The sequence below is a fragment of the Protopterus annectens genome, chromosome 5.part0 (assembly GCF_019279795.1).
Source record: "Protopterus annectens isolate FY-2018-M chromosome 5.part0, PAN1.0, whole genome shotgun sequence".
Taxonomy (NCBI): domain Eukaryota; kingdom Metazoa; phylum Chordata; order Ceratodontiformes; family Protopteridae; genus Protopterus; species Protopterus annectens.
In genome coordinates this window covers 71,741,410-71,753,687 of record NC_056735.1, presented here as the reverse complement: position 1 = coordinate 71,753,687, position 12,278 = coordinate 71,741,410, and the positions used below count along the sequence as shown (strand labels likewise).

The 12,278-nt window shown below is 38.6% G+C and overlaps 1 protein-coding gene across 1 annotated transcript in view; it reads right to left on the bottom strand.

Annotated features, from left to right (window-relative positions):
• EPHA3 (EPH receptor A3) overlaps nt 1-12,278 on the bottom strand; it is a gene marked incomplete in the record, with an annotated part of 1,122,317 nt that overhangs the window by 85,658 nt on the left and 1,024,381 nt on the right. The window contains 1 exon segment of the mRNA XM_044072146.1: nt 2,541-2,734. Coding sequence (XP_043928081.1) covers nt 2,541-2,734 — 194 coding nt within the window.

The following is a 12,278-nucleotide window of genomic DNA, read 5'->3' as shown; positions in this document are numbered from 1 at the left end:
TTAGGAAGTAATTGTTGAGTCAGCATCTTGAATTTTGGAATCTCCAGAAAGGTGTGTAGAGTAGACAGGTCCAGGATAGGACCATGCTTAAGAGAGAAAGTGCTTATTTTTGGGCCTCTGTCCACTGATTTGGGGGTAGGTCTGGCCACCCGCTTGGTGTTGGCAATGTATGGAAGTGAAATCTGTATCCCTGGGACAACATTTAAAACCCATTTGTCCTGGGTAATGAGTTCCCAGTTCTTCGCATGAAGAGCAATCTTTCCCCCAAAGGGGCAGCCAGTTGATAAGTGCTTGGAAATTTTAAAAGGAAGTCTTTGGGACAGTTTACCATAGGGGGAGTCTTATTACTCCCAGATTTGGAAGTGGAGGTCCCCCACTGCTTAGTCCTGTGTGTCTCCTGGGACTGAAACCTGGGGTTTTTGCTGTGTCTGGGCTTAGCTTTTTCCATCTTTTTAAGAACTTCCTCAGCCTTGTTGCCAAACAGGCATTCCTGATTTAAGGGAGCATCCAACAATTTAGCTTTAACATGATCAGGCAAAGATTGCTCCTTAAGCCAAGCATGCCTTCTGAGCACAGACCCAGTAACAGTGGCTCTGCAAGAGGCCTCTAATGAACCAAAACCACATTGCAAAGTATGTTTTCCAACTTGTTTAGCAGAATGCATTAAATCCTGCAATTCTTTATTTTCCACACAGTCAGGAATCAACATCATTTTCTGTTTAAGCAATCCAATAACATGTTTCTGATGCTTTAACATATGAAACTGGCAGTTTAAAGCCTTAATGGCCAAGGTTGCAGAAGTGTAAACCTTCTTACCCCATCTATCCAGCACCCTGGAGTCTCTATCAGAAGGGGTAGGATTTTTAGCAGTAGAAGCCTTAATGCCCTTGGGCCCCTGTGAAATAGTCTCTGGATCCACAATAGGATTTTTAAAAAGAAACTTGTGTGACTCAGGAACCCTGTAGTATCTGTCTGGTTTTCTGGGAGCAGAAGGCAAGGAATCAGGGGCCAAACTAGATTCCGTAAAAGCATCATCAACAATGTCTAGTGCAGGAGGAATAGCTAAAGGCCTATGCTGAGGTAGGAGTAAGAAATCCCTAAGCCCCTTTTTTAAAATCAGAAAAATCCTGACTTTTCTAGTGGAAATGCTCCCTTACAGTACGTAAGGTTTCCCCAAAAGAAAAATTTGCTGGAGGGGAAGCAGAGGGAATGAAGTCCTCTGCATCAGAATCCTCATAAGTAGATAAGGGCAAATCCAGATCATCAGAAGAATCAGAAAAAACAGAATCCTGGTCAGAAGATTCATAAATCACTTCAGTCCTAGGCCTCTTAGAAAGGGGGGTGGGGGGTTGGCTACCCCTGATTAGAGTTATTAGATCTTCAGCCATTCTTATCATTTGTTTTTTAGGCATAGAGGCCTGAGCATGTGGCCTGGGCATCATTTTTTTAGGCATGGTTTGAGATTTAGGCCTAAGAGAAGAAGGAGGCGTCTGTTTAATATGCAAGTCCGTAGGCCTGAATACACCCTCAGAAGCCAGTGCCTGCACAGCGGCTCCGGACCCATCCAAGGTAGAGACATCAGCGGGTTCCATAGTTGAGCATCTCGCGGCATACTGGACTCTGAATGGGTCTCAGTAGAGGCCTGCGATTCAGACGTTGTGGGTATCAGGGGCTGCGAATGCACCTCACTGACTACCAGTGAACTGGCTTAAGAGAAGCATCGTTGGCAGTTTTCGACCTCGGCGGCCTGTCTCAGTCTTTATCTTTGCGTTTTTTCGGAATCCCGGTAGTCAGATAGCTAACAGACGACATTTCTGGATAATTAAACAGAGAACTGAAATATTTAGAGGCGAAAATATACCGACGATGGATAGTGCGCTGATTAAATAAAGCACAAAACCGACAGCAAGGTACATCGTGGTCAGGGCCTAGGCAAGGAATACAGTAAGAATGAAAATCTTTATGAGGTATTTGCTTTCCACAAGTAATGCAATTATTAACTTTTACTGACATCAGTAAGGAGCAAGAAAAAGTTTCCCCAATGGGGTACTTAGCATTAGTTGAAGACTTCGGTTCTGAAACTCGAAAACGAAAATTTCAGGAGTCGGCCGACCAGCACTTGTAAACTGCTTCTGGCACCGCATGGCAAGAAAGACTGATGTAATGGTATTGGCTGCATGTTTTATAACCCTGACGACCTGACGTCATGGACCGACGCAGGACCCAAGACTTTGTTAATCAGGCTGACTGAGGGCTACCTGCAAGCAGATAACCCAAATGTAATGACTGCAACAGTGAAACATGAACATCTACCAAATAAGCACACTGTAATAATTAATTATACATGCTTGCATGCTAAATTATCGTGACAGTTAAACTGCAAATTTATTCAACATTCTGCTTGCAAGTAGTATTACAAGTACAGTTCCCCCATACAGCAAGTTTAGTCATGTGTCAGTATGCAAGATAGTGTGAACTGGTTAAGAAGCATGATTTTGGAATAGTGCACACACTGCCAAAGTTATATTGTAGTATATTACCTTGCCGCAGTGCTGGCGATGAGCTTAAGGCTGCTTGGATTTCGAATCATCTTGTCCAGGATACTGACAATCTGCTCAAACTTGGGCCTGTTGTTCCTGTCCTTCTGCCAACAGTCGAGCATCAGCTGGTACAGGGCAGCTGGGCAGTCCATGGGAGGTGGTAATCGGTAACCTTCATCTACAGCTTTAATTACCTGAGTGGTAATTTGTAGGCAGAGAAAATGCTTAGTATGAAAAAATGGAGCATAATTTTATTTTGTACAATATCTAGGCATTGTTAAAATACTGTAAAACAAACAGAAAATATCCCCAACAAAAATGATGGTGTTGTTCCATTCTTACTCAAAGACCTGATATTGGAATCCATCACTTGGATATCATAGTCATTAGATGATAGACTTCTACTGACTGCACAATAACTACACGGAAATCCAAATCTAGAATAACACCAATTATTTTTAGTAAAATGTTGAACACTTCTACAGTAAAATAAAAAAGTAACTGGGGAAGTGGATGGCTTTGATGGGTAACCATCAGGAAAGTGGACAGTAACAGAGCATCAATCATTTGTGATAACTTAAGCAAGAGGCAGCATATACAATACATATAAAGATATGAAATTACTAACTATACCAAACAGAGGGAGCAACCCATAAGCAGTCCCTATTGAGGCAAGCAAGGTCTATTAAAACTGATGAATAAAGTGGCCATGTAGGAACAGTGATTACAAGATACTGTGGCATAATACAGCCATGTTGGAGCAGTGAGTTAAATACAGTGTGGTATCTCATTGTCATGGAGGAGCTGTGAGTAATACATGCAGTGGTATAAAGTGGCCATGTAAAAACAGTGAGTATTATATATTGTGCCATAATGTAACCATGTGGGAGCAGTCAGTACAACTTATTGTGGCATAACATGGTCAGGGAGGAGCAGTGAGCACTACATGCAATTGTATAAAGTAGCCATGTAAGAGCAGTGAGAAATACATGTAGTATAAAGTGGCCATGTAGTAGCAGTGAATATTAGATGCATTGTGGTATAAAGTGGCCATGTAGGAGCACTGACTAGAACATATTGTTGTATAGCCTGGTCATGGTGGAGCAGTGAGCACTACATATGGTGGTATAAAGTTTCCATAGAAGAGTGCTGAGAAATACATATAGTATAAAGTGGCCATGTAAGAGCAGTGAGAACAATGTATTGTGGCATGCCATGGAGGAGTAGTGTGTACAACATATTGTGGTATAACGTGGTCAGGGAGGAGCAGTGAGTACAACATATTGTGATACAATGTGCTCATGGAGGAGCGGTGAGTACTACATACAATGATATAAAGTGGCTATGTGTAGGAGGAGCGAGTAGAGCATATTGAGACATACCATGGTCATGGAGGAGCAGTGAGTACAACATACTGTGGCATAACGTGGTTATGGAGGAGTACAGAGTACAACATATTGTGGCATACAGTGGTCAGTATTACATACAATGGTATAAAGTGGCCATGTAACAGCAGTGAGAAATACATGTAGTATAAAGTGGCCATGAAGGAGTTATAAATACTACATGCAATGAAGATAAAACAATCAAATCAAGGTTGTGCTTCCTTACTGCTCCTTAATAAATAATGTATATAAATAACTCATGCTGGGTTCCCTCTACTAGACTAGACATAACCTTTTAAAGCCTTCCCACTAAGACCTCTGCAAATATTTTAGTTTGTGAAAGCAGCAATGAGACAGTCCTATAATTTCCAGGTAAGTGATATCTCACCTCCTTTTGCTAATGAGGATACTGAAGCTGAAGATGAAGCATTTGCCATACACCTCTTTGTAGCTATTTTCATACAAGTCCATCAGACCTGCCACTTCACATCTGATGTTACAATATTTTCCAATGGAGGAGTCATACCAGCTTTTATGAAATCAATAACCTGAAAGAGCACCTCAAATATAAATGCCTTTTTCAGCATCTCTAGCTCCTGCAGGGAAATCTACAGACAGCTTGGTAAAGGTGACTCCTGTTTACACCTACAAGTGGTTATATCCCCCAAAACTGACATTTAGAGAGGAAATCCTGGTCTCCTCCCAGAACTGCTTTATCCAATTATGTTTGAATTCTGTATTTTACTTTTCTCTTACTAAAAGGGGATGGGCCAGTAATGGTATAAATTAATTTGTACAACCTAGTTGACCCAAGTTTGATTTGGCACTTGGGCACTTTGGGTGGAAAAGAGGAGTGACTTTGGATTGCCAGCTCACATCCCTTGGGTAAACATGTGATTGGGGAACACAGTCCTGTGGTAGTGCCCCCAGTGGGATTCCTGTCAGGGTAGAGAAGTCTGAGGGGTTATCTGTGGATGTAGCATGCCCTTGATGATGCCCACTGTACACCAAACCCTGCTCTGTGTTACTGGGCACGTACTGCTGAGATAAAACTAAATACAGAAAAATCTGATGACTGCCTAAAACAGGGCCTGTCTTGCAAGGCTCTCAAACTGGTTGAGGGGCAAAGAAAGGATCAGTTGGCCAAGAAGAGGGATATGATCATCAGCAGGCACCTGGGGAGAAAAAAATAAAAAATTAGTAAAATGGGATCAAATTGCCAGACTTTTACCATTATGAGACCATTTCAGTTTTTTATTTATTCTACACTACAATAAAGAATTATATCAGATGATTTTATTAATACAAATGTCAGCTATAATAGCATAGAATGCAATTTCTGGTGTACAGTAAGTCTTGTATATTTTTTGTATAATTTCTTGTATAAGTTTTGTATAGTTTGTACAAGTTTTGTAGAATCTCTGTATTTGGAGCTTCTCTCCCTGGGCGCTGCTGAAATGGGTCTCATCCTAGTAGGGCTTTCCCGGTAAACAAATGTAAAATAAATAAATAAAATAATTATTTCCAGCTTAACCAGACTGTGGTCTGACTGTACAGTTAGAGCATGAAATCCTTTGATGTGATCAAGGACTCCGGAACTAGTCAGGAAGTAATCAATACAATTAGCACCCCTAGATGCCATGGCAAGGTAGATCTCTCAAAGTTGGGTTCCTCACTCACTGTGGGCTAATTCTTTTTGAAATTGTAAAATTTTGGCCCATGTCTACAAAGTTATAATCTGCTAGAAGATATTTTATCCAGTCGGCATTAAATGTTCAAGGACAATGAAGGTTCTAAGAACCATGAAGGCACACAAAGTTGAACTCACACTGCCCTTCATTTGTCAATACAAGCAGTGATTAACAGTTAAGCACTTTCATCCACAATGGGACTTCATCAGAGTGCTTAACTGTTATTCACTGCTTGTGTTGACGAATAAAGTGCAGAGTTCAACTTGGTGTGCCTTTGTGGTTCTTAGTGTTGGTGTTTTGGAGGACTGTCTACAGTTTATTACAATGAAAGTTCTCCCATAACCTTTTACCATCTTCGCCCTTCACAATTCAGTGCATCCCTAAAAATCATCAAAACCCTAAACAATTAGCCACCACCATAGCTTACAAGGATAAAGCTCTGACTACATCCCAGGTGATACATGGATAGAGCTCCAACTACATCCCAGGTGACCAGAGTTGAATTAGCAGCTCAGGCATCTCGGGTGCATGCAGGGAAAGATGGGCATACCCATTCTTGCAGGAATTGATTTCTCCTTAAGACTGGGTACAATAGTGGGGGAATGTCCTTAATGAGAAAAGGTGGATGACACTGGCTGAACTGTCGCAGAGGCAGGGTGATATGAAAAATATGTTCCCATTGCAAACCCGCCCATCAGACATTAAAGAATGTGCAGGGGAGAAAAGATTAGTGCATTAAAGAAAGAAAAAAAACAAAAAAAAAAACAGCAAGCATGATGGAGACTTGGGAATGCGTTTATGATCTCACCAGCTCCAAACCTAATGGGAGCAAGTCCTGGGGGGGGGGCTAGGAGAGGTAGGCAGACCCTGCAATCAAGGATTGACACCAGGGTCTTCTGATGGTCAGTCACAGGGACACAAAAAATTAATTTCACTTTCAAGAAAATAAACACTTCCAAATAACACTTTTCCTTTAGAGGTATGAACTTTTGTAATATGCCTCCTACCATTCTTATTAACCAATTCCTTATCTGTCATTATCATACCTCTCAACTGTACAGATTTTCACAGAATGTCCAGATTTTGGCCTCATATGTTTGGTCCTTTTTTCATAAAAGTGTGGTTTTCTGGCAAACCATTAAAGAGTGAAGTTAGAAAATAATGGCAAAGATTTGAATTTCAAACTTCATGTCCCGCAGAAAATTCATGCTAATGCAAAACCTGTTTTTCTATCACATTTCTAAGTTTGTAACAGCAATATTTAAAAAGGGTCCCTATTTCTGGGGCTTTCTCCCACTTTTATTTATGACTTTGCCCAGATTTATTGCTCTAACAGGTTGAAAGGTATGTTCTTTGATGCCCCAGTACTGGCCCAGTAATCAAGGAGCCTCAATCCTCACCACTGGCAACAGTGGGGGATGGTACACACTAGGAGGATGACAGTACACACACAGTAAAGTGCAATTCCCCTTAAGAGCACACAGAGACCACAAGTCCATTTGGGGTTGGTTTCTCCCACTTTCTCCAGATCCCCAATAAGACTCACCACTGGCACAGCTACAGAGCCACGTCCTTAGCCAGGGTTCCAAGCCAAGTCCTCCAACACTCTCTCAGTCCAACCAGTGCTGTGTGTCCCTGCCCAAGTAGCCGACACACACAATCTTGGAGATTTGTTTTATACCCCCTATACACGCACCTGGGAAAGGCTTGCACAGGTTTACTAGCTATGCCCCCCTTCTGCCCAGACTAAGGTAGTTATAACTGTCAATAGAACCCCATATCAGTGACTTCAAGGCCCTTAAAGTATGTCCAATCCTACTGTGTAATGTTACTATTAATCTAAATGTTAGTTTGACCAAGCACTGGACTATTAGGAGTGGCTCGTACAGTGTCACCAAATAGATATGCAAGTACTATTACGAGCTTAAATATCTCTAAACAGACCAGCCACAATTGAAAGGTTTAAATATATTTATTAAATAATAAAAGAACAAGAAAATAATCATCACAGTAACTTCAGAGTTCATAATCACAGGAAATATGTTAAACATTGCAGGACAGTCTCAAATAAATACAGAAAACATTTAAACTAACATTTACTATGTTCCTAACTGAATCTAAGAGAAATTACAGTACCCTGGTTAACTTACTTACAGCACAAGGCAAGTGTAGAGGTGGTATGTCAGATAAAAGACAAATAAAAAATGAACCCCCCCCCCTAAATTAATATCTCGAATATTACTGCTGGGATATTTGTAGCATGACATCAGTTTTTTTGTCACCAGCATTCAGGTTGCAGGTTCACAAACAACCCCCACTGATGCAGCATCTAGCAACTCCCTGTGTAAATACATAGCTTTCAGATGTTTGCAGATCCTGGAAGTCATAAAACAATAAAACACTTGCACTTTTAGACATTCTGTCTTCTTGCTGCATTGAAACCATCTCTTTTATTAAGTGGATATAAAACAATTTAATTTGAACTGTTCTTCTGAGGTTTTGCAAGTTAACCTTTTATGCTACAGTTGACAATGTTAAAATATATGCATTTACACAGCTACAGTAGTGTATATACATTTCTGTTCTAACCCAGCAGGGTACACTGTGGATATATCTTTTTAAGCACAGTACCATACAAACCCTGTTCAACACATACCTCTGTACCAGCAGTTTAATATACACATAACATACAGTTCTAATATATTTGTAAGACAAGTATATGAATCTTGTTGGAATTCACAAATTCCAGAGAGCTGAGCTGGCAGCATTTCCTTTTGAGACATGGTCATTGTAAGCTAGTCTCATATAAACAAATTATCGCATGTTTAGCCTTAACTGAAGTGGATACAGAGTCCCATCCATGCCAACATCTCAATCTCAAATCTATGTTTTGGCGATTTAGCTTATTGCAATCACTGAATGACCTTCAAGTATAAGCAAATCATCAACGATTGCCACTAGATTTGTTATAATATATGACACTGGACTCATTTCTAGGCTAATGCCATATGAATATCTGTTACTAACACCACCAAAATGAAGAACTTTACACTATTAAAAATACACCACTGATATCAAGCCAAATATATAGAGACTCAACAACGTTTGCAACAATCCTTGTTCATCAGTGCTACCAACAATGACCAAAACATTGATGTCATAAACATTCTTGCTTATCCATGTATCATTCCTACTTGGAAACGGTTCATAAATCAAAGAAAAGTACCAGAACTGACCAATAAAGAGTAGAAACATTTACTGTCTTATTCTTCAAAACCAGTTCACCCTCACCCTACATTTCCTATGCAGTAGCCACTGTTACACCCGCTAAATAGTCTTTACATTTCAACAAACTCATAACCTATAGAATTGTACCATGGTCTTCAAAAAAGACTTAATCTGCAGGTAAGCCAAGCTTGTATAATGTTGAAGTAAACCCAAAGGTTACTCAAACAGGAATGGCAATGTAGAAAACCATATTAAAATAAGCGCAGTTTATATGGTGTAGAAAACAATGACAGAATTTTATAGGGTTTGCATACAAAAAAAAAATCAGGCTTATTGGTCCATGATTATTTATATCCCTCTGCCTTTAGGCATCTGTACTATGAGAAATTCTTTTCAAATTTCTGGTATAAATGCAGTATAAAAGTTAAAGAATGCACATAAAAAGTGAAGGTTTTAGACAGAAAATATACATTTAACTCATCTGGGTCTGATTTAGCATTAGGTCTTATTTTTGCCATGGTGGTCTTAACCTCTAAAGCCATAATGCTAGCACAAATATAATTTTCCCCAGAACCAATGTCAGAAGATATGCTCACCAGCATTAGCTCTGGAAAGTGCTTACACCTAAATATGTTCTGATGTTCTACAAGGATTATTCCCAAATGAATGACCAATGTTTAGTCATACATCGCCAGTCTTATTCTGCATGTACAGTGGTACAGGTTTATAAAAAGTTTTGTTATCCTTACCAATCCCAATTTGTACTGTTTGTTAGATTTCTTAGTATGATATCTTAAAACTCTTTAGAAGCTTGTTTGTATTTGAGCTTATTTTTTATTAGATGGAAATCTATAACAATTCCAATTTTTTCTTACTTGAAGTTTTTGTAGAAATCCAGACCATCACGACAGAAGTTTATCCATATCTCTTTCACAATATTTTTATGAGTTGAAATTCATACAATCATATACTCTATAAAAGTAAGGACAATTCCAAATATCTCATACTGTTTTCACATGTGCATTCTTTCCAGTTCCACCTATCAATTTCAATATCTATGGCATTAAATCTCAGTCATAAAACCACGTTTCCTGAGATAGATGCATGCATATCCTCTTTTGTTTGTTTTTACCAAGACACACATGCATGGTCTCCATTATCAATGGCCTCTGTTAAAGTGCAGGTAAGATTGCAGTATTCATTTTAACACATTCTTTAACATCCAGGCCAGTACAACTAGTTTAATTTCAAATATATCCAAAGCTCCTTTAGCTGGAAAGTAGTTTAAGAGAACCCCTAGCATACTTATTTATCTTCACAGTAACAAGGAGGACCATCATCCCATATTTCTGAAATACCTCAATTATTCCTCTCTTCAAGGTACTATCAAAAATGTTGCTATTTATCATCAAGCCCATCACAAAAACATGACCCAAGTGAAAGGTCTACAATCAGGTAAATACATTTATCTAAATTATGATCGGTTGTCAAAAATATGACATGGATTTTGGCCAAAACACAGCACCATTGCAAATATTTATTGCCTTGACATACAAAGTAGACAAACATGAAGAAAGACTCACTTACAGATACATACATTTTAGACTTAAAACATACTTTGAGATGGCAGACTGCCTTTACTTATCAAGTTATTGCACTTTAGATTTATTAATGAAGGAAGTGAAGGTTTGGTAATTACCTTTCAAACAGAAGATATATCATTCAATGTATTGTTTCAATTGAGGATTGTTACAAAAACAAGTTCAATTTAACAGCCCACATATTAAAAAAAATATATATCAAATTCTCTAATATAAACGTAAATAAGGTATAATAAAACATTTAATCTCAATAATAAATGAAATACATATAAATGGATGCAAAATATTCATGCCCTTAAATTAACCCATTTGATCCAGCATTTTTTCTTTTTTTTTTTTACATAATCTTTTACAAATCCAATTTCTCCCTTTTAAAATGGCATGCAGTGTGATGTGAATATTTCACATACGATCATCCTCTTCATCCCAATATTTCCGATATCACAGAACTAGAATTCATCTTAAAGCTACCTCCTTAATTTCATTAAAAATATAAATAACATGTAAACCAAACAAAATTCTCCGCTTCTGTAAGGCTGTAGCTTGCTTACTCTTGTGCATCTTTTATTCAGTACACTGCCTGCAAATAATTCAAATTTATATTTTAAATATACATTTAATATCTTCACATTTTCCGTAATAAATATTGGTATTTTATGCTCTAGACCCCGACATCCAGCAAAGAATTCAGAATATCTGCTCTGAAATATTTTCACCTTGTATATCTTCCATTAATTCTTAACTTTTCTCAAGTGCGAGGTGTAGGATGTTGGACCACAACACTAGATCTGACATGAACACCCTTCTTAAGATTTACCTTTGTGATCCATGCTAGGTCTAGTTATCCTCAGTTTTAATTAATGATAATCTTTGGGACTTTCCATACATCAGCTGCATCTTGTATGCAGATAGGATCATTAATAATACATTTCAAATCCAAATGGTATGAACTTAACACTCCAGAAAGATTCAAGTGCAATTTGGAACTGGATCTTAACCAATAAACTACAATGCCAACACTGGCAAAACTACAGTCAAGTTATTCATCTCCACACGACCCTTTGAAAGTAGTTATCTAAAGTATGACCTGCTATCAAAATATGGCATCGATTCTGGCCACACACAAAACCCAACAGTAAAAGACCGTACATGCAACTCCCTGATATTTGTCACTCATGAGAAAAACTTTGGCCAACTCTAGACCACACCATACACTTCAAAACACATAGAATGGCATACTATGAAGGTTATTAAACTAGCTCAGGGTACTATAAATGATTTCACATCTGCTCACAACATCAGCAGGGCATGCTATTATTTCTACCTCCAGAATATGCTATGCCATTTATAACCCTATCACCTGCATAAAATGCTGCCATTCTTTAAGACTACTGAAAATGAAATCCTTAGATTTAAACACTTGTCAGGGAGTAAAAAGTATCCCAGTTTATCCAGAAAGCCAAATGGCTCCCTGTCAGAGTCACAGCTGTTTTCCTACTCAGTAATTTGACTTTCAAATAACTTAATGAAACCTAATGCCCCCCCTCCCCTGGTTTAGAAATGGGCTCAGAGTATGAGTTAGTGCCTATAAACTCAGAATCCAGAATGCCATTAACTCATGGAGATAAAGCTATTCTCTAGATAGCTGGGAATGTGTTTTTTTCCTCCTCAAGACAGAATCAGTCTCCTGGAATTCCACATCCACAATTATGATCAAAAACTATCTTGCTTTTAGGATAGTCAATGCTGTTCTTATTTAAGACTCACCACCGGATTCAATAATCTGCCGTGCATGACTAAAATAGTCCTGCATGTAAGTGGCAGATTAAAAAA